This window comes from Schistocerca americana, chromosome 1 (assembly GCF_021461395.2).
Source record: "Schistocerca americana isolate TAMUIC-IGC-003095 chromosome 1, iqSchAmer2.1, whole genome shotgun sequence".
NCBI lineage: Eukaryota > Metazoa > Arthropoda > Insecta > Orthoptera > Acrididae > Schistocerca > Schistocerca americana.
In genome coordinates this window covers 828,729,628-828,757,112 of record NC_060119.1, presented here as the reverse complement: position 1 = coordinate 828,757,112, position 27,485 = coordinate 828,729,628, and the positions used below count along the sequence as shown (strand labels likewise).

At 44.6% G+C, this 27,485-nt stretch overlaps 1 protein-coding gene across 1 annotated transcript in view; it reads left to right on the top strand.

Moving 5' to 3' along the window:
* Positions 1-27,485, top strand: part of LOC124546401 (aminopeptidase N-like) — a 263,906-nt gene that overhangs the window by 86,448 nt on the left and 149,973 nt on the right. Inside the window, exons 5-7 of the mRNA XM_047125035.1 lie at positions 2,824-2,948; positions 14,370-14,571; positions 20,782-20,962. Of these exons, the coding sequence (XP_046980991.1) occupies positions 2,824-2,948; positions 14,370-14,571; positions 20,782-20,962 (508 nt within the window). The remainder of the gene's footprint in view (positions 1-2,823; positions 2,949-14,369; positions 14,572-20,781; positions 20,963-27,485) is intronic.

Genomic DNA, 27,485 nt, shown 5'->3' with positions numbered 1-27,485 from the left:
GAAGGAAGTCGGCCGTGCCCTTTCAAAGTAACCATCCCAGAATTTCCCTGGAACAGTAGGGAAATAATGGAAAACGTAAACCAGGATGAACGGACGCGGGTTTGAATCGCCGTTCTCCCGAGTGCGAGTCCAGTGTGCTAACCATTGCGCCACCTCGCTCGGTCTTTGCAATGTGAGTTATGGAAATAATTACAACAGCGAAAGGTAAACCAAGCCTTCTCTAATTCGTTCATCGCTATCGGCTGAACAGAAAATGTGATCAGTGTATGAACTGGTTGTGAGCGAAATCAGAACGGAGTAAGAACCGAGACCGGTTATGAAACGAAAATGGCAGAATAATGGCCGAATTGCAAATTTGTGCCAACTGACGAAGCAGATGAGCAAATAAAGAAACGAATGCTTAACTGCAGGAAAAGCTTCCACGAAGCATTGACAGTACTTGTTTTCGAAATTTTTAAAGATGAATTTCAGCATTTGTAAATAAAGGATTATATTTCGTCGAAAAATGCTCTATTCTGAGAACTCCAGGTCTGCATTGTGTAAACGAAGTAGGAAAGCTACTGGAACGACCCAGAACCCTGGCACTAATTCAGAGACTGAGCTGTGTGAAGACATTTTGAGATTAAATGAGGGTAATAATTTTTTGAAAATTGGTGAAGGATCTATTCCTGATAATAGAATCCTGGTGCTCGGTTGTGAAGAAGCAGAGACAATCCTTTGTGAAAATGAGACTGTTCTTATAGGCAGGACATGTGACAGTTGTTCAAAAGAATTCGACCAGCTGTGTGCCACACACGTTGATATCGGAAGCACAGAAGAAGAGACGAAGATATTTGCTATTTTATTTGCTTTGCTCCAAGACAAAAATCAAAATACATATGAAACACTTTTTTCTGGATTGAAAAATAAGATGCCTTGGTGGTCATCGGAAACTCCAGTGCTACACTTCTAAATTTTTGCTTCAGTCAACGTCTAAGTACAAGAACTGGGATAAGAGAGTAATACAGGAATAGAGAAGAAGTCTACTTCTTTAGCCGCAAGTGTGCTGCAGTGGCATATCTGTGCCTAACAGTGTTGGTGAAGCGTGGAGTAAATGTCCAGTTGGGAAAAGCACATGAAATTGCAAGACTATCAATGGATGGAAAATGTTTTCAACCAGTGGCACAGGACCACCAATGCTGTCGAAGGCTGGCTTAGGAAGCTTAAACAAGCTGAAGAAGACAGCAGTAAATGTTATACAGTATTTAAAATTAAAAAAGATTCATTGGCCTACCTCTTTAAAAAAGAAGAAAAATATACATGGATCTTGATAAAAGATTAAAAGAAGTCATAAGTATATGTAACGACGCGGGGGATTTGAGGAAATGTTTAAATTCTACGGCTTTCTGACTGAAAATTTAATAAGAAATTGAAATTAATCAAATCACACAAGTTTAATTATTTGCTCCAATAATGTTGTAGCAAGAAAAAAGGTAAAAAGTAAGAAAGTAAAAAAAAATGAAAACACGTTTAATCATGACTATGTATTGAGTTTCCCCTAGCGTATGCAGTGTTCAGATAATTTACGAGACGACGTCACCCGACTGCATTCCTGTAAGGTATTTGAACATTCCTGTGTACTATATGGACAGTCCATCCTAAGCCTGGATAAAATATGAAAGGACATTCTTATTAATAAACGGTTGACAGAACCTTCACACAGTCGGAAAACCTACGGATAAAATATTTGTGTGGTTTGAAACATCTCGTTCACGTCACGACTTGCAAAACCCACAGCCGCTTAGCCCACGACACCAGTACGGCTACGAAACAAGAGCAGCACAGATGAAGCTCATCTCCCGACGAGGCAGGGCGTGCGGTATCCCACCATGAAGAAGAAGCGAACGCAATCACCAGTTACCATTGCAATACTCTTCAATAATATAGTCCATACATATTTAGTTTGATTGGCCAGAAATAATTATAGAGACCACTTTAGGCTTGATAAGGCAGACTGTTGTGCGTTGTACTGTGTGAACGAAAAGAGGTTGGGTTAAAAATGAAAGGCAGGCAGAAACAGACTGTACCACGCTGATTGTCTCGGTGGTTCCGAGAGGATTCACAGACAGCGCTCACCCGCGCCACGAAGAACGCAGTACCATCACAGAAAAATCACCGATGATCTATTACAACTTAAACATGCAACTCCACACTGGTTCTTGCGATTGGGTCTACAGTTACATATGTTAAAGAGTAAAAGGTAAAAATGGGGAACCGCTTCGGTGTTTCGGTATGTTGCAGAAATTTCTAAGATTGATCACCGTAAACAAACAATAATTTGGAGAGACTGAGCTAGAGACGTGCCACGATATAATATAGGAACTGGTAAGTCACCGTAATCATGTTTCGTTAAACTGTCGGTTTAAGTTAATAAAAAAGAGTGGAGTAGCGTGATCTTAGAGAGTTAGTTTGCGAGATTAGGAGGTAAGACTGAAACCGCACGCCAAATTAACGGCCATTAGTGTGATATATCGGTACTCCTTGATATATTTTTCATGCGCTTTTCCAAATTTGTGTACTAAAATGTCATACTGGTTCCTCATATCAAACTCAGGAAAACAACACATTATTAATGGAGGCAAAACATAGTACACTAAAATTACACGACTCGCTAAAATACGGTGTTCACCATTTTCTCACCACATCTAGGGCAAATGAGGATGTGGTGGCATCATTGTACACTCAGAGTATCACCTCCATCTAATTACTTGCGATAGACACTCTTAGTTCATAGTCGATAGTACTCTCAGTAGAGTCTGCTAACCACCTGTCCGACTGCTGCAGGGCTGACGATCCAGCGTGGGAAGTGGACCACTTCGAGACGACGCCGCCCATGTCCACGTTCTCGCTGGCGGCGGTAGTCTGTGACCTCGGCATAGTGACGCCCAAGAAGGATTCCGACGAACAAGGTACTAATAATTGTAGTGCGAAGCATTGCATTGTTATTCCACTTTAGCACACGGTGACGTACGGCGCAGTTAAGCTGATTGAGGTACACTGACAAAATGGAAAGTGTTACAACGTGTTAGGCCACGAAAACCTTGGCAAACGCTATCAGTCCTTCTTCAGGCGTGGGTCCACAGCCTCGACGTAATTCCTGAATGATGAGACAACTTTAAGAAACCATCATAGGCTGTTAGTTCCATTATGCAAGGTGCCTTTATTGTACCATGTATGTATTTGACATTACTGGGCAGTTTCGGTCTGCAACCGATTTCAAATGTCTACAGTAATTATATCAGACACAGCAAAAAGGTAAGGCACGTAGCGAACATTGTCACGCTTTGTGTATTACAATTGCTGTTACATTACTTACAATGCATCGGCAGTGTGTATGTCATATTTGAAACCTGTTTCATGCTAGTGGGAACAGGCACTCGTTCCTCATATACAATTTTTTCTCTTCATTGTTATTTCACAGCCCTCGCGCCGTAAGTGCTGGGGGGGGGGGGGGGAGGGGATGTAAGCGGTGTATTCAACCTGCTCTTCAGTGTCAAGGGCCAAGTAAAACTAAGAAGAAAAAAGGTGAGATTAATGGAAGGCTTATACCTGTATATAAGAAACTTGGTGTTCCATGGTTTAAATTTCAAATGAAAACAATAAAAATGTGAAACGAAGAACAATAACAGTCTATTTAAAAATCGATGTACTAGGGCGTGCTGAAAAGTAATGCCTCAGAATTTTTTATTCCTTTCTCAATATCGATTGAAGTATTACATGTCATCCACATTAGTCGGTCGATTTTCTCACTTTGGTGACGCAACTTGCAACCCTCTGCCACTAAAGAGCTCCGAATTGAAGCGTGTAAGATGGCGGTATGTAACGTAACCATGTCGATGCATGAGAAACAGCCTGCTGTAATCTGCCAGAAAACTGAAAGCACGAATTCAAAAAGTTCGTCCACCCTTCAACTTGACAACGCCAAACCACAAGCGATAGCTGCGGCATCTGCAACAATCCGACACCTTTGGTTCACTGTCGTTGATCATTTTCCATACAATCCTGCTTTCACCCCATCCGACTTTGATCTGCTTCCCAAATTTAAAGAACATCTGCAAGTACTTCACTTTGATAGTGATGAAGCGGCACAAGCAGAGGTGAGGTTGTGGCTTCGTCAACAAAGTTAAACATTCTACAGTGACGGTATCAATAAACTGTTCTCTCGCTGAAGAAATGTTTTCATCGCCAGGGTGACTATGTTGAGAAAGAAATATGTAGACGTGAGGAATAATGATGTAGAATGTTAACAATATATGTATTATTTAAAAAGGTTTCAGAGTTACCACAAAAAAATTTTGGAGGCATTACTTTGCAGCACGCGCTCGTAAATACTGATCTTAAAAAGAAGCGCTTCATTGACACTAAAACTTGGAGGACCTGCCCTAGGAAAGACCTTCTGGTACTGAAGAGAAAAAAGATTAGGCGTTGAGGACAGTAGGAAGGTGTGGGTGTAAAGATGGAGGGGAGATGCGAGGAATTGATGGAGTAAGAAGCGAAAGTTAGGAGACAAGAAACGAGGAACGGTTGGAGGTGTCGATAAGACTGTAATTTGAAGGGAAGAAAGGGGGTAGGGAGGTATGGGGAGTCCGTATGAGGTGAAATGCGTGGAGCTCATTAATGGTTGGTAGTCACACACAGATCTCGAAAGTCTAAGTGTATGGTGTTGCACGACAAAAACTGTTTCCAAGAACACCTTTTGTATTATATCATGTAAGCAAACACTCTTAACAGCTGGCTTCCTGATGCTTGTCATATCCATTCAACGGCAACGTATCCCCTTTTTGCTTCCTCATGCATCAACAGAATCGTTACAAAAACGCGGGAACATGTGGCGCCCGAAAAATATGCTTACGAAGGGACCGTACGAACTTCCCTCCACCGGCTTCATTCATATTGTCAGGGCGTGTAGAGCTCGACTAGGACTTGAACGTGGGTAAACAGGAACGCGCTACTCTCAGCCGTTTTCGATAAAATCGTGTTTGATTCTTCTAGGCGTGCTTACATACTTTGAGCCGCAGCATTTAAGGAGTGTGCAGCCGAGCGAGTAATCGCTTAGTGTCCTAAGTGCGAGGTCTCTGGATTGAGAATCGCTGCCGGTGCTTGCTGTTTCTTGGTTCCCATGTAATTCCTACAACGGATTTATTATTTTCGTAATCTTTATCCTCAACAAATGGGGAAAAAAAATTTGGTAAGGGGGCTGGATATAAAAGACGATTCACAAGAACTTTCAATCAGATCAGTACAATTTTATTTATATTATAGTATCTACATTTATAACAATTATGATGTGTAATCTACAAGCACTGTACGAATGAGGATGACACTGATCTTAGAAATATGGAAAATATTAAGGAATGGGCCGGTGGGGGCTCAGGGCGCAGAGCGGTCAGGGATCGAAACCCGAGGCCTGGCCACAGTGTCTCTCTCACCGCCACCGAGCCTATTGGGCATAGGAAACAGGGAGACACAGGAATAAACAGAAGTGGAAGGCTTTGTTTTTGATTTAGAAAAAAAGCAAAAGACTGGGGTAAAGAAAAATAAATAAAATCCGCGCATTTACGGAGCGCTCTCCCATCCGCCGAGGTCGGGAGTAGAATCGATCGTAGGCGGCTTAAAGTCAAACACTGTGGGGGGGGGGGGGGGAGGGAGGGGGCGGGGGGTAGGTGCACTCAGCTCCGGACACTCCGCAACTAAGTGGAGGTCTAACGGAGACCCCTCGAAGATAGTTGACAAACAATGTTCGGTAACGTAGCGTATGTTCGAGCGCTTCATGGGCTGTTTGTAAACAGGTCGAGAGATCGAGGCGGGAGTTTGGTCCCTCACAGAATAGATGACCCACTGCCCACCCCTTGACCAACGTAATGGCACGATATTGGCTGCGGGAAAATGTTTGTCCTCCGCGCATAGAAACATTCGCAGTTCGATCGTGTCAGGTGGCACTCTGAGATAGCAGGCGGTGGTTTGCTGCACGAATCGCCAGACGTTGTGCGAACAGGCACAGGTCAGACGGTGATCATCAGTGTCGAGTTGCTGACAAAGGAGACAAATAGAGGAATCCGATAAACCAATGTTGTGCAGTTGCTGTTTTGTTGCAAAGTTCCTGTTGATTATGTGATATGACATTGCCCAGATTTCCATAGGGAGGAATGGCTGGTGGATGTACTCCACACTATGGATCACCAGATGGAGGGATATTTGGTCTCCATCATATTACGGGGAACACTGTGCAATAGTAGGTTGTAAAAATCCTTCATCCTGCTCGGATGTGTATCTGGGAGGCTGGTATGTGTATAACTATAGTCGACGAAAAAGCCTGGAATGTGCGACAGATGAGGCACTATGTGGCTGACGGGCACCAGTGGTGAGGTGGACGCAGGCAGGAGGACCTCAAATAAGTTGCGTGTTAGGGATGTGCCCTGTCTGGTCCATTGTCTTCTCACGGTACTAGTATACCAGGCTGAATCTTGCATACGGACATTGACGAGTCTGAGGCCACCATCCCTTGGGGGTAGGGTGACTGTCTCATAACAGACTCTAAAAATGAAACCAACCGTAAGATAGCGAGCGAGATGGCGCAGTGGTTAGCACATTGGACTCGCATTCTGGAGAACGACGGTTCAATCCCGCGTCCAACCATCCTGATTTAGGTTTTCCATGATTTCCTTACATCACTTCTGGCAAATTCCGGGATGGTTCCTTGGAAACGGGACGGCCGACTTTCTTCCCCATCCTTCCCTAATCCAACGAGACTGATGACCTCCCTGTTTGGTTTCTCCACCAAATCAACCCCAACCCCTCCCCCACCCCCCCAACCGTAAGATAACAGCCAAGGGACCGCCTGAGGGTTTCGCCATATTGCCGTCGACAGAGGGGGAAAGTGCGAGATGTGGACCAATTTCGATGCAACATAACGATTAAGAAACTCAACGCGTTGAAGTGTGTCCAGGCAGCGCAGGAGGTTCTACAGCACGTCGTTATGGATGATGTGTAACAAGTGAAGGAAATTCGTCCTGCTGTGCATGTGACAGTGGGGGTAAAGGCAATGCCCAGGTATTGCAACTTCATCACGAACAGCAGGAGTGCCACTCCACCTTCCTGGAAGCCTTGTCCAATGTACATTGCAGATTTGGCGACATCATTGCACTGTCAGCTGCAGCCCCATAATCTGTAATCAATTCGAGGAGTGCTCGAATCTCGAGTCGGAACTGACGAGAAGGAGGTGGTCATCAGTGTATACCCGACAGCGAAAAGTGAGCTGGCGAAGTGTGAGGTTGAGGAGCTCGGTAGTCAGGCCCTCAATGAGCGGCTGTAGGGCGATAGGATGCAGGAGGGTAGAGAGGGTGCACCCTTGTCGCGATTGAACGACGGATGGCTACTGGCCCTGTTAAACGTCCATTGACTTGGAATCATGAACTGGCGCTCCTGTTAAGTCACCGCTCATGACCGTTGAACCACGGTCTGGTTTGTGGACAGGAAAGACGATGAGCCCATCAAAGGCAGGAGGGAGTTCTTGGTCAGATGTCATCAGTTCTTGAAACATAGTCGTCTACCGCGTTGCCTTGAGCCCATGGAGGGTTTGGTAAATCTCAGTCGGTAAGCCGTCAATGCCAGGCGATCTGTTGACTGTACCCTTATTGATTGCGTCGTCGACTTCGTTCACCACTGTCAAAGTATCCGCCACTATGTGGGGGTGGGTGCGCGTGACGTAATGCAAAATGTAGTCATTTGTTTCAGCGTCATCATTTCTTTCTTAGAAGTACGTCGGTAGTGTTCTACGAATGCATTAACGATGTCATTCTGATTGGTCACTTGCGGGCCATGAGGCGTGACCAGAGTGTCGATGAGCTGCCGACGACACTGTCGTTCGTCGGACATTATATTATGCATGAATGGAAATGCCAATCCTCCTGATCGTGGTGCCTCGTCTGTATTGCCACTCCTTGCAATTTACGGCGTGCTAGGACAATTACCCTCGCTTTAGTTCTTTGCGTTCCAGCTGGTTGTCTAGGGTACGCGGCAGAGCATCCAGATCCCAGAGAATCGCATAGTAGAAGCTGATGGCGCTCCGATGCCATTTGGCCAAGTCCTTTCCGTATATCATCAGTGGCCACTGGATGCCTGGTTTGGCACAGTCCATCCATCACTTCACTGCTGAGTGGTAGCTGGGAAGGCGTCGTTCGCAGGCTGGCTACAAGTTGGGTGATGCAAATGAGAAGTATTGAGTTTCGACGGCGCACGGCTGCACCATAAAGCTTGGGGCAGAAGGTGGACCATGCAATGAGCGTGTTAGTGCAATTGTTGGAAAAGGCCAGTGGACAATGTTCGGCATCCCATATCACAGATCTAAGATCCAGTGAGACATATATCCTGTCTAGAAGCCTTGCAGAATGACTGGTCAGAAGGTATGGCCAGAATGGTCGCCATGCTCGGCTTACCAGGTATCTTGGAGCAGGAGGTCCTGCACCACTATGCATAGTTACTGGCATGTAGTATAGTGTGGAACCAGATCTTTCGTATCGCCCTAAAAACAGGGGTGGGGGTGAAATCCTCAAAACTGGGCCCATTCATGTCATTAGTCGGTGCCAGAAGGGGCATAGATGTTAATGAGGCGTATCTCCATGGCAGTGAATGCCATGCTTCGAGCTGATGGAAGGAAGGTGACATCGGTGACAGGCATCCCTTCGCAGACGTAGATGGCCACTCCACGGCCCATGGGATAGCTTACGGTGGCGTGCGCGGTATCGCCATTGATATCTAGGAGACTAGTCAAGTGAACTTCCTGCAAGAGGGCGAAATCAATATCGTAAACCCAGAACATTTCCTGCATTAGGCGGATTTTCACCCTTGACCGACTGTTGTTATTGTTGATGGTTGCTATCCGATAGGGCTGGTGGCGGACTGCTGGAGGCCAGTCCACTCTGGCGGCAGCGGAAGGGCGTGGGTGTCGCGGTGGAACGTCATACCGCTCGCCCACGGGGGTTCTGGGGAGAGTATGACTACTAGAGCGGCGCCGACTACGCTAGGTCACGTAACAAGTGCTGCTCTTCAACATCCTGGTCGGGCCATGCCGTGGAGGCGGGCACCCGTGTATCGTCCACTTTGTCGTCGGAAGATGGAGCAGTGTTTTGGGGAGTAGTTACGGCTGTGCTATGTCCACTAAATATTTCAGCATCCTCATGGTGCTTTGGGGGGACGGACGCAGGCACACCGGAGGATGTCACCGCGCTCACATTGTCCCTTTCGGCAGTGGCGAATTCGTGGCGTCGTTCAGGTCGACGGCGGCCTCTTCGTTTCGCTCGGCTGTGAATTCCTCGAACAAGAGCGACCATGTAAAGCATACGAGCACGCGTAAAATTTCAGACTAGATGTTCCTGCAAGCCATTGACAGTTTAGTCTTGCTTTTTACATACAGGGTGATTAAAAAAGGATACCACAACTTTAAAAATGTGTATTTAATGAAAGAAACATAATATAACCTTCTGTTATACATCATTACAAAGAGTATTTAAAAAGGTTTTTTTCATTCAAAAACAAGTTCAGAGATGTTCAATATGGCCCCCTCCAGACACTCGAGCAATATCAACCCGATACTCCAACTCGTTCCACACTCTCTGTAGCATATCAGGCGTAACAGTTTGGATAGTTGCTGTTATTTCTCGTTTCAAATCATCAATGGTGGCTGGGAGAGGAGGCCGAAACACCATATCCTTAACATAGCCCCATAAGAAAAAATCGCAGGGGGTAAGATCAGGGCTTCTTGGAGGCCAGTGATGAAGTGCTCTGTCACGGGCTGCCTGGCGGCCGATCCATCGCCTCGGGTAGATGACGTTCAGGTAGTTACGGACAGATAAGTGCCAATGTGGTGGCGCTCCATCCTGCTGAAATATGAATTGTTGTGCTTCTTGTTCGAGCTGAGGGAACAGCCAATTCTCTAACATCTCCAGATACTGTAGTCCAGTTACAGTAGCACCTTCGAAGAAAAAGGGACCAAAAACTTTATTGGCTGAAATGGCACAGAAAACGTTCACCTTAGGCGAGTCACGTTCATACTGAGTTGTTTTCCGCGGATTCTCAGTGCCCCATATACAGACATTGTGACGGTTGACTTTCCCGTTAGTGTGGAAAGTTGCTTCATCACTAAACACAATCTTTGAAACGAAAGATTCATCTGTTTCCATTTGAGCAAGGATAAAATCACAGAAATCGATTCTTTTAATCTTATCAGCTGCAGACAGTGCTTGAACCAATTTCAGACGCTAAGGTTTCATAACTAACCTTTTTCATAGGACTCTCCATACAGTTGATTGTGGAATTTGCAGCTCTCTGCTAGCTCTGCGAGTCGATTTTCCTGGGCTGCGAACAAATGCTTGCTGGATGCGTGCTACATTTTCATCACTCGTTCTCGGCCGTCCAGAACTTTTCCCTTTGCACAAACACCCATTCTCTGTAAACTGTTTATACCAACGTTTAATACACCACCTATCAGGAGGTTTAACACCATACTTCGTTCGAAATGCACGCTGAACAACTGTCGTCGATTCACTTCTGCCGTACTCAATAACACAAAAAGCTTTCTGTTGAGCGGTCGCCATCTTAGCATCAACTGACGCTGACGCCTAGTCAACAGCGCCTCAAGCGAACAAATGTACAACTAAATGAAACTTTATAGCTCCCTTAATTCGCCGACAGATGGTGCTTAGCTCTGCCTTTTGTCGTTGCAGAGTTTTAAATTCCTAAAGTTGTGGTATTCTTTTTGAATCACCCTGTATAATGAAGTGCGAGTCGTGCCCTACACATCCTGTCAATGTGAATCAAATCAGTGAGGGGAAGTTAGTACAGTCCCTTGTTACACTTAACAGTCTGCAGACTCTCATGGTGTAATGGCAGAGGGTGTTAAAGCCAGTCTTGTATGCCTGTTATTATTGTAAACACAAGCATTACATAATGGAATTCAAAATTACTTACAGTGGCATCACTACTACGATCAATTATTCGTACTGCAATACAGATGTTTGAATGTTTTATTAAATTTTTATTTTTTAAAAACTGCTTTTTATGCGAGTGCTAAAAATTATCTCCACACTGGTTACCACCACACGAAACATAAAATGGCCCAACGTCGCTGTGCCCCATCATTATGGTAGAAAGGTAGTTCTTACAGTTGACTCAAAAGCTTGCGTCACACATATATGTTAACTATAAAATTTTTTACAGCGCCATCAGTACTAAAATCGTTTACAAGCGCTTTTGCTGTTAGACAACGTTAGTCATATTTTGAATTATATATGAACCACTGAAACTGAGGGACTGCACGCGGAGTAGCCGCGTGGTTAGAGGCGCTATGTCACGGATTGCGCGGCCCCTCCCACCAGAGATTCGAATCCTCCCTCGGGCATGGGTGTGTGTGTTGTTATTAGCGTAAGTTAGTTTAAGTTGGTGTAAGTATTGTGTAAGTGTAGGCAGAGAACGTCCTCAGAAGTTTGGTCCCTTTGGAATTCACATATGAGGGACTACTTTTATTGTCATTAAATGTAAGAGTTGCAGAGCCGCATTGTACTTTGGAGTGGGAGCGTTCTTTGTATGATATTACTAGTGATGTAAATTTCAGTGTTAATGTACCACTGTAGCAAAATGAAGACAATAGATCATATCAGAAAAATGATTATTTATTTTATGCAGCAATAACGATTGTAAACAGTTTTAACAGATTGGTGTGACACAGGATGTTTAGTCAACTGCAGGCACTGCTTTATCACCATTGTGACGAATGACAGTCATGTTTTATCACCATAGTGATGGGGAACAGTAATGATGGGCCACTTGCATGATAGTAGACAATTTTTAGCACTGGCATGAGAAAAAAACATTTAGTAAAACCTCCAAGCATTTACATACCACTAACAAATAATTCATTACACTGTACTAATAATATTACTGGAAGCAATTTTAAAATTATCTATTATGTTATGCTTTTATTATGTTAGGTATGCAAACTTTCAGCACACGACTGTGATTCTCCCCTCCCGTAAAATATATAAGCGTATTCTTTGGGCGCTATATGTTCTCGCGGTTTTGTAATGAGTCTGTTTATGTACAAATAAACAAAAGAACACGTTGTGCCGTTAAATGTGTTTGAGAAGAACTAGGGATCCAACTGCTGAAGTACTTTCTTTACTTGCATGACGTATTGCAAAATGTGTGTTTGGAAGCAGTTCGTGATGTTCGACGTGAACGTCCAGTCACAGACTGCAGTTGGCGGCACTAACGGTGGAGGATATACAAAGCGTGTCGGGAGGTCGTGGATAATGATGATGTTGGTTAGTGTGGCGCTCAACATCGTGGTCATCAGCGCCCGTAGAAGTTCCAAACTTTCATTACCAGAATGACGATGATAAGGACAACACAAACACCCAGTCCCCAGGCGGAGAAAATCTCCGACCCGGCCGGCAATCGGACAAGGACCCAGTAGTGATCCAGAGGCAGCAACGCTAACCACTAGACCACGATCTGCGGACCGGGGTGGTAAAACAGTGCAGTCGTTGTCGCAAGGAGGTAACAGGGCTGTTTACCTGCCGTCCAAAAGGGTATGGTCATTGGCTTTCGGGCCAAGGGTAAAAACATTTCCGAAACGGCTAAGTTCGTAACTGTTCAGGTGCAGCCGTGATTAAAATGTACTGTGCATGGCAAAACGGCACTGTCCAAAACAAACGGCAAGCCAACTGTAGTGCACCACGAGCCGTAGGTGACAGGGGCGAACGACGGCTGTGAAGACGTATACTGGCGATTAGAGTGGTGCAGTTGTGTAAATGACCAAGAGGCTACCAACAGTGTCTCCTCAACAACCATTCAGCGAACGTTGCTGCTTATGGGCCTCTGCAGAAGGCGTCTGGTTCATGCAGCCATGGTAACTGCTGTTCATCAGCGACAAAGCTTGGAACTTGCACGCCAGTACTACAAGTGAACACCCGCTGAGTGCGGACAGGTTGCCTTTTCAGATGAATCACGTTTCATGTTGTATTGGACAGACGACGGTTGGCGTGCACGACGTGAAACGACTGAAATGCTTTTTCTGGGTGGTCTCGTCATTCAGAAAGACGCAGTGGATCAACACAAGTATGCATTTATCTTTGGAAACCATTTCAACTCCTACACGCAGTTCGTTCTTCCTCGGCACGACGACACCCACCATCAGGACAATGTAACTTTTGACACAGATTTAAGATCCAAGAGCACCAGAATGAGTTTACAGTACGCCCCTGCCCATCAAATTTGCTGGATTTAAATGGCTCTGAGCACTATGGGACTTAACTTCTGAGGTCATCAGTCCCCTAGAACTTAAAACTACTTAAACCTAACTAACCTAGGGACAGCACACACATCCATGCCCGAGGCAGGATTCGAACCTGCGACCGTAGCGGTCACGCGGTTCCAGACTGTAGCGCCTAGAACCACTCGGCCACTTCGGCCGGCTTTGCTGGATTTAAACCTAAACGTTGATCGGGCTGTTCACGTCATGTATCCTTAACTGAGAAACCTAACACAGATGGTCACTGAAGTCCTCCTGCACGTCTCGCAGCAATTCGTGCTGCAAAAGGTTCTTAGCCAGGCCTTTGACAACCGGCCACATTAATGTGACTGGAACGTGTAAGGGGCCTACTCCAACAGCATAATGGAAGGCCCCAACAACAGAAAAAAGTGGTTCAAATGGCTCTGAGCACTATGGGACTTAACTTCTGAGGTCATCGGTCCCCTAGAACTTAGAACTACTTAAACCTAACTAACCTAATGACATCACATAATCACACACATCCATGCCCGTGGCAGGATTCGAACCTGCGACCATAGCGGTCACGCGGTTCCAGACTGTAGCCCCTAGAACCTCACGGCCACCCCGGCCGGGGCCCAACAGCAGTTCACACTACAGACACCTTGTCGTGCCCCTTGATTTGTCCCCTGTAGAGCATGAGATATGAAGAGGTTAATCTTTTATGTCATCTTACAAGTTTCATGAGGGGGAAGAAATATACAAGGCGAGACGCAGAGGCTGTTGCATCCATGCCACTACGATTGGAGAAGTCTATTCGCGACCGTGAGGGTGACACTTCATACTGATGTTAGTGATTGACACCAGTTCAGAAAGGAATGGGAGCTTAATAGTTAAATACCCGTCCTCCATAAAGGTTGAGAAATATCGGACTGTTGCTTCACTGCGTAACACACTTAATTTGCGTCAGCAGAACGCGCAATATTAATAAAAAAACATACAGCTTTACTTGGAATCTGATTGGGTATTAACACGAAATCGGCAACTAAACAACCTGTGTCGGCAGATCCGAGGCCGGCGGTGAGCGTGTACGGGCGGTCGCACTTGCTGTCGCAGCTGGAGAAGGCGGCGGACCGCGTGCCGGCCATCGTGCGCTGGCTGGAGGCCTACTTCGGCGTCGCCTACCCGCTGGCGCAGCTGCAGCTGGTCGCGCTGCCGCACTACTCCTCCACCACGCCGGCCGACATGTTCGGCGTCGTTATCTTCAGGTCAGTGTCTCACTGAACAGCGTCAAGCCTCAACAAGCGATTGATATTGGTGTATGTGTCTGAATGCATCAGATCCTGTAATGATATCTGCAATATAGGACTTATACCAATAGTGGTACAAGTCCATTACCTCCACTTTTCTGTCTATAATGCTTCTGACACTAATGATCCAAACAAACAGAAAGAAAGGTTCATCTCTAGCAAGCAGCCATATGCTTGAATATTTCTGCTACATCAACTGCAGATTTTTCGGCGCTCATTTAACTTTAGGACTCTGTATCTCAGAATGAACAAAAGTGGACTTGTACCACTATTGAAACAAGCCCTTCATCTATATATATGTATATCGTATATTGTGTAGGTGGTGCCCTGTATCACGTACAAATTTGAAAATGTCACGTCTCACCAAGAGATCCTGCTCGGTAATTCTTTATTCGCATCTACACTGCTGAACATAATTACAGGGTCGCTTTTTCGAAACCTCGTAATTGCCTACCACTGCGATGTAGAAGCTCGAAATTCGGCTCAAAGGTGCGTACAACGTTCTTCTGTCATAGTGCAAAAGCATGGCGCCCTGCAATATCACTTTCGAGTTCGCCTCTGCTTCAAACAGCAAACTGTCGATACATCCGAAGAAAAGTCCAGAGCTTACAATTTCGTGTAAGTATAAGGTGGGTTAATGGTGCCACACTGGCACCAAATTTCACCACAATTCCACCCAACGCCACCGTGTATTTGTATCACCAGATGAGAGGTTGTTACACCCCTTCCTGCATTCATTTCATCCCTTCTGTTGAACCGAGCGGGGTAGCGCAGTGGTTAGCACACTGGACTTACATTCGGGTGAACGACAGTTCAACCTGATTTAGGTTTTCCGTGATTTCCCTAAATCGCTTCATGCAAATGCCGGGCTGGTTCCTTCGAAAGGGCACTGCCGCTTTCCTCCTCCATCTTTCGCTAATTCGAGCTTGTGCTCCTTCTTTAGTGATCTCGTTGTCGACGGAAGGTTAAACACTAATCTCCTCCTCCTCCTCCTCCCTCCGTCGACGCCTCTGCATAGAGGTAAGAATTCGTGCACCTTAGTTAAGGACTTTGAATATGTGTTTGTACAAAGGAAGCCAGTCATTGATTCCTAGGTGCAGCCGTCCGCAGCTCGTGGTCGTGCGGTAGCGTTCTTGCTTCCCGCGCCCGTGTTCCCGGGTTCGATTCCCGGCGGGGTCAGGGATTTTCTCTGCCTCGTGATGACTGGGTGTCGTGTGATGTCCTTAGGTTAGTTAGGTTTAAGTAGTTCTAAGTTCTAGGGGACTGATGACCATAGATGTTAAGTCCCATAGGGCTCAGAGCCATTTGAACCATTTCCTAGGTGCAGCCGTTTCGTCACCCATGAGCTGAGTGGCACTACGTCACTGAACTAGCGCCTGTTGGCCGTATATAAGGGGTATCGAAAGGACATGTCGCCCCGGCACCTGGGAATTGGTGACTGACTATCTCTCTACAGTCCGCCCCGATAGCTGAGTGCTGCCGGCACGATAGCTCAGCGTGTTCGGTCAGAGGGTTTAGCTACCCTCTGCAATAAAAAACTGAGTGAACGGACCAATGAACAACCTGAACGGGTGACATCGGACGTCCGCCACGACCAAATTCAACGAACAGTATAGAACAAAATGAGATCACAAAAATAGTGGTGAGCGTGACGGATTGCTGTCCTACGGGTCCGGGTTCGACTCCCGGATGGATCGGAGATTTTCTCCATCCAGGGAGTGGGTGCTGTGCTGTCTTCATCATCATTTCATCCCCATCCGGCGCGCAGGTCGCCCAATATGGCGTCGAATGTAATAAGACCTGCACCAAGGCGGCCGGACCTGCCCCGCAACATTTTTGAAGTGCCCGGCAGAGATGTGCTGTTGGTACGGATCGTTTTCCCGAACTGGGGTCCTAAGAGGGACCATTTGCCATTTTATTCACGCATATGCAGTGTAGTATCCCCCCTCCCTACCTCTTCCTCTTCCCTCATAATCGCGCTCAGCGCTCAGCTGGGCACGAGACGGGAGGACTGAGAATGCATAAACACGCTTTGCTGCTTGGGATAACGTTCACATTTTGTCTAAACGTTTTGAAAGGTCCCTAGTGGTCCCATCCTGTGCAACTGAGCAAAAACGGCGCTCGCGTTGCACTCGAAAGAACACGACCGCGTTCGCTGGGGTTTGCAGTCCTACGTTCTCCTTGGAGAAGGGTTGAATCGTCCGGCGGGTGTCAGCAGGCTCAAAGACTGTCAAGGACGTTTTTCTGTTTCTCACCGCCTTGCGAACTGTCGTTTTCGAACGCGAAATGTGTGGGAAACAACGGCCCCTGGGATGTGGTGGCTTCACTGTCGTACTTTGTGCCAACATCTGAGGCCTTCTCGTGTTGATTCTGAGCTGTGGTGTATCTTGAATGTTTTTCTCGGCCGTACATAAGGAAACCGTGTGATTAGAACTCTAAGCTTCGCGGTTCCTACCTCCATTGCAGAGGCGTCGAAAGAAGGGACGAAATGTAAGAACGGACGTGACGACCTTCCAATCGTCTGGCATGTCCACGGTGGCGTCTGACAGGACTTTGGTGACATTTGGTGCCAGTGAGATATCTTTAACTTACCTTACACCTCACGTTAAATTCTGCGCTCTGACTTTTTTTTTCATACCTGTCGACATGTTGTTGTTTGAAGCGTCCTCGGGACCGAGGGTTATGTCGCAGGTTGCCGTGATTTTGCACTATTACAGAGGAAGGTGATAGTCAGCTTCGTGTCAGATTTCAAACTTCTGTGTCACAAGGGGCGACAACAACGGGATTTCGAAAAAGTGACCTTTTAATTGTGTTGCGCATTATAGATTTATATGGGTGCTCCGTCTTACATCTCTTCGGACGTATATTCTTTGATATTTAACAGTTACTATCACTAATTATGTAATCGAAGGATAATTTCTTCTTCTTCCTATTCATGTGCAGAAAGTTACAGGTATTTGTGGTGAGTGCCAGCTGCCAGTCCCAGGGTCATATGCAGATTCTCAGCAGGATTTAATTGGCCTCAGTTTTGTCACGATGTGGCTTTCCTATATACAACACCACAGTCGGCAAATAGTGTCCTTGATTATCGACGTCAAATCATGCATTTACGTACACTGTTTCCAAAAATATAATCCAATAATATTCACGTATGACCGCATCACATGTGACAAAACTACCGACGTTTTGGCTGCTATTCACCCTGAAGGGACAAAGAAAGATACAGTGGTAATTAGAGACGGAACACAAGCTCGGATTGTTTCAAAGATGGGAAGTAACTCGGCCGTATCCTTTCAAAGGGAAGATCCCGCCATTCGCATGGAGCTATTTAGGGAAATTACAGACAACTGAAATTAGGGTGGTCGGACACGGGTTTGCACCTTCGACCTCCCGAATGCGAATTTTAGTGTAATTCACTTACTTAATGTTCATATATAACGAAGAATCAGAGTTTGTGGGCGTACATTGTTCTAGCTGTATTACTGTTATGAAAATTTTATAATTATTACGTAACAGAAAATAATTATATTTGCAAATAAATATTACTAATCTTGCAAAGTCGGCCTAAGTATCTGCGCTCGCTTCTTTGTTCAAATGGTTCAAATGGCTCTGAGCACTATGGGACTCAACTGCTGTGGTCATAAGTCCCCTAGAACTTAGAACTACTTAAACCTAACTAACCTAAGGACAGCACACAACACCCAGCCATCACGAGGCAGAGAAAATCCCTGACCCCGCCGGGAATCGAACCCGGGAACCCGAGCGTGGGAAGCGAGAACGCTACCGCACGACCACGAGATGCGGGCTTTGTTCCTATATAAACTTTTAGTATGTCTGGTCCAAGGCTTGTAACAACAGATCGCTGGAATATTATCTTACTTTTCAATACAGTTTTCATTTATTGGTCTGTTCTTGTCACATTTTTCGCAATATCGCTTCTTAAGAAAACACATTGTGCAACATTTTTTCACTAGACAAAGAACATAGTAGATCACAGAATGACATGTACCAAACTCAACGAATGCAAAAGACTCTCTGTAAGCATTAAGAGCCCCGTTTCCAATACCTGATAGAACAGGATGTAGTTCAAACTTGTATTAACATGGCTGTCTTCATCTAAATTGTTTTTCAGATTTAACTTACGTAATGATTTCTGGAAATAAATATTTAAGTGAAGATTTATACGTCTAATGTTTAATAACAAAGGTTGAACATTTTGACAGCGTGAAAAATAGCAGCTTCCTGCAATTGTACAAGATCTAATTTATGGTCAATAATAAAATTAGAAAAATTGGAAATGAAAACAGGAATTTTGTTTGTATGAAAACCGAAGCATAATAATATTACTTTTACAGTAAAGTGGGTTTAGGATTATTTAAGTTAACAATTGTTATTATTAATTTTCATGGTCCAAGATCGATATTGCGAAATGGATCGATATGAATGATAAAAATATGATATCAGGAAAATAGATTTTAGGCAATGAGCAGTATGTAATTTAAGTAATGAAATAGATCCAAGTTTGGCAAATATTTATACGGAATCGAACATTTCAGTTGACATACGAAAGTTACGAGAAGGCAAGGTTCATTACAGACCCCAGTGTGCTAACCACTGCGCTACCTCGCTCGGTATTCGCCCTGATGAAAGCTGTATGTAATAGCACCCGAAACATTGATAATTTTATCACATACGACGCTGTCACACACAAGCATAAGGAGTTTATTTAAAGATAATATAATCACGTATGATGGCCATCACGAGACTTGTCAGTTTATATGAGGATTTCTGCCTGTCGTATTCTTCCAATTCCCCGGATCGCATTACAATTAAATCTCTATTTCTTTGTTTGGGTCATCTCTCTTTTGCCTGGTTCGCTGCGGCATGCCACGAATTTCTCTCCTACGCCATCTCAGAGCAGCACTTGCAACCCACGTGCTCAGTTATTTGTTGGATATATTCCAATTTCAGTCTTCCCCAAAAAGTTTTTAGCTTTTACCCTTCTGTACCGTGGAAGTTGTGCTTTAACACAAGTCCTATCATCTTGTCCTTACGTCTTGTCAGTTTTTTCTACATGTTCCTCTCCTCGCTGATTCTGACGAAAACTTACCACACCACTTAATTTTCATTATCCTTCTATAGCAAGAAACCTCAGACGTTACTATTCTCTTTCTTTCCAGTTTCCTTGCAGTTTCTAATGGAGTTCTGTATAACGATGTACACCAAACGCACAGTCGCAATTATCCTTCCTCAAATTGGGGCCTATTTTTGATTCTAGTATACTTCTTTTGGCCAGGAATGCTGTCTTTGCGTCTGTTAGTCTGCTTTTTACCTCCTTCATGCTTCGTCCGTCACGTGTTATTTTGCTTCCAAGGTAGCAGAATTTCTTTAATTTGTTTACTTCGTGGTTCAAATGGTTCAAATGGCTCTGAGCACTATGGGACTCAACTGCTGAGGTCATTAGTCCCCTAGAACTTAGAACTAGTTAAACCTAACTAACCTAAGGACATTACAAACATCCATGCCCGAGGCAGGATTCGAACCTGCGACCGTAGCGGTCTTGCGGTTCCAGACTGCAGCGCCTTTAACCGCACGGCCACTTCGGCCGGCTTACTTCATGGTCCCTAATGATAATGTTAGGCATTTCACTAATTTCATGTCAGCTGCTACTCGTTACTCGCATGTTGTTACAGTTTACCCTCAGTTCATAGCCCGTGCTCATTAGACTACTTACTCCATTCGACAACTCCTGTAATTCTTCCTCACTTTCACTGATGATATAAATATCATCAGCGTATCTTATCAGTAATATTCATTCACCCTAAACTGATTCTCTATTAGAAAACCTTAAAGTCGGATAAGTCACTCATGTGTAGCTTTCATTCCTTAGAATACAAGTCAGCAAACGTATAACATATTCCGTACCTTTTGTCATCTTCACGTGCTCTTTAGGCAAACGCTCGTCATTGGAATGCGACTGGCAAACTGCCAATTCCTCTGACTCTGTGGCAAACCATACATTTGCATGCGTGCAGTCTCGTAAGCAGTGCTTTGAGCACAGAGCCTCTGTGAGTCCCAGGACTCGGATTACATGTTACAGCCGTAGAAACCCTGCATGACAAAGACGGTCCGGAGCACACATCGACTGTGGTGTTTGCGCATGCGCAGGGAGCAGGACCTGGTGAGCGAGTCGACGCTGACGACCATCCTGGCGACGGAGCTGGCGTACCAGTGGCTGGGCCACTACAGCACGCCCTTCCCGCGCGCCAACGACGTCCACATCACCAAGGCGCTCGTCAAGTTCGTCGTCAGCGCCCTGAAGCAGGACCCAAACCTGGAGCCCTCACAGGTCAGATCTCTGACGGCCTCTCCGGACGTACACGTCCAGCTGCTGTAGCCTGTACGGATTTGTATCGCAAACACCATAGTAAATCAATTCTGTTCGCCAAATGGTTATTGTAGGTGGTAAGTGTTTGATTCGTAAAAAAGATGTTCTGGTACTATGACTTTCCTGCTGGTTTGTTGGTAAATTTGGGAGACGGGACAAAAACAGCATTGGATTAGGGGAGGATGGGGAAGGAAGTCGGTAGTGTCCTTCAAGGGAACCATAACGGAATTTACCTGGAGCGATTTGTGAATTCACGGAAAATCTAAACCAGGATGCTCGGACGCTGGTTTGAACGGTCGTCCTCCCGAATGCGAGTCCAGTGTGCTGACCACTGCCGCGGGGGTAGCCGTGCGGTCTCAGGCGTCTTGCACGATTCGCGCGGCTCACCCCCGTCGGAGGTGCGAGACCTCCCTCGGGCATGGGTGTGCGTATATGTGTGTGTTGTCCTTAGCGTAAGTTAGTTTAAGTTAAATTAAGTAGTGTGTAAGAGTAGGGACCGATGACTTCAGCAATTTGGTCCCATACAACCTCACAGAAATTTACAAAATTTTGCTAACCAGTGCTCCACCTCATATGGTTCAAATGGCTCCAAGCACTACGGGACGTAACATCTGAAGTCATAAGTCCCCTAGAGATAGAACTACTGAAACCTAACTAACCTAAGGACATCGCACTCATCCATATCCGAGGCACGATTCGAACCTGCGACCGTAGCGGTCACGCGGTTCCAGACTGAAGCGCCTAGAACCGCACGGCCACACCGGCCGGCCATAGATTTGAACTATAAGATACTGAAAAACAGGAAGAAATGTTTTAAGTTTAAAACCGTCCAAAGCTTTGAAATTTATTCTTTGTACGTCCCTTCTCGCTCTCTTTTCTTGCTATCGGCGTTCATAGTCGAGAGCCGTCCACGAAGCAGCCAAGATTCCACGTAATTTGAAGGGTCAGAACTGGTCGGTGCTGAGCCATTAGTTTTAGAAAAAATAGTGAAGAAACAGTTTGTTGGTATCAGAGAGGCTCTACCGTCAGTAATGATCACATTCATTTGGGAAAACCGTGTTTCACGTTCACTAAATGACACTGCAATTGTCGTGGTGGTAGTTATCAACGGAAGCAAACTTGTGGGCTGCTTTATTTTGTTCTTACAATTTCCACCAAAGTACTCGAAACTATCGAAAAGATACTCACGAAATGGTTTAATCGTATCTCGTCTGTTCAACCGAAAGCGAACTGCAAGAGACTCAACATCTTTTTCCACTTGTCAGAGTCTGCAGTTCTGATTTTTTTTCATCAGAGATACCGGTCATCATAGATACCGGGTACGGAGTACCGGTGCTTACCGTAACAAATCAAGCACTGTAGGTAGTGGCTGCTCTTTTTCGTAAGACAATGGCTAGTCATGACTAAATGTAGTACAGGTTTTGTAAATATCCTTAGCACAGCCTAGTTCATTGGAACAGCGTTAGCTGCGAGACAGTCAGCAGGTTGATTTTAGTAGTGGAATGCTTTTGTACGCTTCGCCTGGCTGGAGGAAGCCTTCCTTCGACCTGTTAAACTTTCACGGTACAGTCAACTATGGTGTATAATTTCTTCTTCTTCTTCTTCACAATAATAATGCAAAAATTTTCAGTTGCTTAATATACAGGAGAGATCTGAAATTTAATTCAACTGTTTACGCGATCGCTACTGGGTGGCTTGATTCTTTAAATAATACTTAGACCAAATGACGAGGACGCATCGAACAAGATAATGTAAAGAAAATTTAGCTCTTTGTGAGATTGTAATCTCCCTGACCGTAATTACGGATGCAAAGAAAGAATAATACCGTCGTTGCAGTCACAGACTTGCCATCGGGATCGTCCGACCGTCATGTAATCCTCAGGCAATGGCGTCTTCTGGATATGGGTTGTCGATTTAGCAGACCTTGGTGCTCTTCGATTGCTCCCAATAAGGAAAAATCCCTGATACTAACCGAAATTGAATCCGGGTCCTCCGCATTACAGTCTGGCGCGTTGACTACACCGCTACGGTGGCTGACAATTACAGTTGACTAGTTCGATTTGTTTAAACACTCTACAGAATATATGGCCAGATGCAATCAACTTCAGTATCCACGTCAATTCTGTAGAAGGCAAATTTTATGGAAATTGTACTAATTACTGTTCAGTATGGAGCAGGATTATTACAGGTAAAGGTGAACAATGGCATTACAATACTATCCTCACGCTTATCGCTTTGAAACACAGACATTTAAGTTGTTCATATTTAACAGTAGGTCCCACCTGGTATGGACTACAGTTAATATCATTTTATATTTCTCTTCTTCCAAACCGTCCAATATATCACTATATCAGTTACGTGTATATAGGATCGAGAGCGTTTCAGCTTATATTACTTCTTGTGCCTGTGCAATTTATAACAGTAAAAAACTTGGATATACCTTCTTCTACCTATGCAATTCAAAATCTTAAATAAGTCGAAATAAATCTGAAAAAGGGTACATTTCTACTAATACTACCACCGTTGAAAGTACTACACACTTCTTCGATTTTATTAAAATTGATTTATTAAACAGTAAAACAGTTTTTTTAATTTTTATCACTACAAAAACATGTACCAGTTACCAACTACATTAATTACAGCCAAATGAATTGTGTTCGTAGGTCAAGTAAGTTCGTTGTACTTAGTGCCTCAAAAGGTGCGTTCTCTCCACTATAAAACTCATACATCTCAATTAAAGCTCAATCTCGAGTCTCGACTTTTACCTATACATTTATTACTGCCGACCCTCCTCGCCCTTTTTTTGTTTATCGAATATTTATGAGTGTTCTCGTAGATTCAACGGTTATATTTGCAACGTAAACTAACTTTTAATAATTTAATGTTTCTAACGTTTAAAAAATACACACGAAAAAGATAAAGGTAACATTTTACACTGCTAATGGCACAGACAGAAAAATTACAGGCAAATAAAATACCGCTGTGGAATAAGTGCATAAACTACCTTTTTCATATACGGGCTGTTCAAAAAGTCTTGGCTGCTTCGTGGACGGCTCTCGACTATGAACGCCGATAGCAAGAAAAGAGAGCGAGAAGGGACGTACAAAGAATAAATTTCAAAGCTTTGGACGGTTTTAAACTTAAAACATTTCTTCCTGTTTTTCAGTATCTTATAGTTCAAATCTACGGCCGGCCGGTGTGACAATGGCTCTGAGCACTATGGGACTTAACATCTCAGGTCATCAGTCCCCTAGAACTTACTACTACGAAAACCTAACTAACCTAAGGACATCACACACATCCATGCCCGAGGCAGGATTCGAACCTGCGACCGTAGCGGTCGCGCGGTTCCAGACTGAAGCGCCTAGAACCGCTCGGCTACACCGGCCGGCAGGTGGAAGGAGGGGGGGGGGGGAGGGGTAGGAAATAAACCACAGACTGATAAGAGGAGATTAAAGTACTGCACAAATGTGACAGATTAGACTCTTACATTACTGAAGTGGTAAAAAGTTTGAAAGTTTCTGAGGTGAACATTCCAATGCACACATCACAAAATGAAGTTTTATTTTGATAGAAAAGAAATAATACGTAGCCTGGTATCTATTTCATTTAGAGTCTACATCTACAAGATAGCAAAAAGAGAAATTTTAAATTATTATGTGGCTTGTTCCAGTATCACTGAAGTTACAAGGATTTTTGGGAGGAATAGTAGATATGTTAGGGGGTGGTAGCGTAGATTAATTCGCATTAAACATTCCACGCAACACGTGTCAAATTTTTATAGCTTACAGAGATACGGCAGGTTACACAGATACGTTTTCATTTCGCCTGGGTTTATGTTTCGGCTGTCATTTTTGATTTGAAGTTCCAATTGTGAAGTTGTGCTTGAGTTTACATAACTGAATTTTTCGACTATGGTTGTCATTTGTTAGCCAATTCTAGTGTATCTTTTATGCATGCTGCGTGTATTTACAAATACTGAATACAACGATATGGTATTTGTGCACCGGTTTTGTAACAGGAACCGCTGCTGCTTGTAGAGGGTGGATTCGACGATTTCCTAACTGCAGAGTACCAGACCGAAGAGTGTTTACTAGTGTTTACACTGCACTGTGCAATACTGCGGCAGTGCCCAGCTGTCATATTTCATCAGAATGTGAAAATAAAGAGAGTATGGATTAAATAGAAGACATTAACATTTGGCAGAATATAGTTGTTCAACAATTACATATTTAGGTTCTAGAAGCACCGGTGTTCCTCATACAATAATACGGCCGACATTTCGTATGGATAGCCTCTGACCTTATCATTAACAGCAGATCAACACCTTTGAGAAAGAGATGAAGCTACGTAAGAATTTTTTCGTTGCCTAATTGCAAGTCGCCGCGTTCACTGATGAAGCGGCCTTAATTCGCGGCCGTGGAATAACTCTCGTATCTCACGTTAGTGCTGCTGCAAGTACCCACTATCCTTAATGGAGAAATTTTCAAGCATGCTTCTCTGTAAATCTGTGGTGTTGGGCGATAGACAACCAAATGACTGGACCTGTTACGCTCCCGCATCGTCGTACAGGACTCTGTTATCTAGACTTTCTCGAAAACCATCTTCCAGCATTATTGGAATAACTTCCTACAAAGATGGGTTTGTTCATCCAGCATGTCGGGTGCTATATCTCTGTCATTCGACAGTGAGGTCCATACATCGTGATGTCTTTCTAGTTGTCCAGCGGCCGGTGAGAGATACCAGCGGTTGGTCACATGGAGCGGCCGCTGACGTTAGCCTCGAGATATAACGCGACAGCCGGCCGGATGCAAGACACTTTGAATCGTGCTGTGCTTAGGTCTCCACCTCGCTTATACCATACTCCCTGTTTACTGAATTTCTACTCGACTGTGTTTAGAACTGCTGTTATTGATGGACTGCTTGAACCCGGACTAGCTGGGTTATTCTCTTTGTGTTCTACGAGTAACGACGAGCCGGCTCGGACTGAAACTGTGAACTATCAAGTGCCTGAAGTGTATTCATATTCTCTGTGTAACAAAGAGTGTGCCACATCATAGCAGGTGCGACAAGTCCTCAAGTGACACACCCTCTAAACCTAATATTACCCGGAAGACGGTTTTGCACAAATGGCATCGCTTCTTTGCCACCAACACCCCGAATCTTAAACTTTTCGATTTACCTGTGGGGATGGCTGAAAGGCGAAATCTGTAAAGAAAAAGTAAATACAAGAGGCGAATTAATCGTTCCAACTGTGGACAGTGCTGCTACACTTGGTGCTGTCAAGGGAATTCGAAAGTGCATTGAAACCGCAGGTGGAATCTATGAAAATCAACTGAAAACTTAATTATTTGCGTTCGTTTAGCGCCTTCTTTAAGACTGTAACAGACAAAAATTGGGCATATGTTATAGGAAATGTTATATGCGAAACTATCTGCTCTACCACCTGTTGAAATATTTCTCCTGATAACGCCTGATATATGTAACATATACTAAGTAATAATGAATGGTTCTGCTAGCCTGTTAGAGCAATAGGATGATATTGAACGTTGAGGATCAGATGAAAAATTGAATGAAAATGTATTTGAACACAAATATACCCAATTTCTTTTCGTAGGAAGTGGGTCATCTATATGGCAGCGATGGCACGTTCCGTTAAATCTGTCGGCTGTTGTGCTTGAGATGTTTATACGAGGGCTATTAGGAAAGTAGTGAACGTTTTGGCATAGAAAAACTAAGTACGAGAAATACATTTTATTACGTACATCTGAAAGAGATACTGACACTACTTTTCCACGTAGTCACCAAACACATTGAGGCACTTATCATAGCGGTGGACAAGCTCTGAAAGACCTTCGTCGTAAAATTCTGCCGCCTGAGACTTCAACCAGTGAGTCACGCCCGCCTGGAGTTCCGCGTCGTGATCAGAGCGCTGCGTTGCAACCCAGTTCCTCTTGCGAAACAAGTCGCTTGTGAGAAAGATCGGGGCTGTAGGACAGGTGAGGGAAGATTTCCCATTTGAATGAATTAAGTAGTTTTTTAGTGCGTTTTGCCATGTGAGATCGGGCACTGTCGTGCAAAAACAAAATTTTGGACGTCAGCTTTCCCCGGCACAAAATTTGTGGCAGCTTAGCTTTTGAGCGACAATTTCGAACAACAAAGTCCGTGAAACTTGTGGAAAAGAAAGCGAAAGATCCGGTAATGTGAAGCGACGGTTTTCACGAATCGTTTCATCAACTTAAGCGGCAAGATCGTCAGTCACAGTGCTCGGGCGTCCACTCTTCTCTTCATCATGAACGTTGGTTCGGCCATTTTTAATCCATTTCCGGATGGAACATTCACTCATTACGTTGTTTGCGTACACTTCGCACAGTTCACCATAAATTTCTATAGGTTTTAGGTTTATTGCCAACAAAAGCCATATCACATACCGCACCTCACAACTGGCGGGATTTTCGACTGCAGCGCACATTTCAAATTCGAA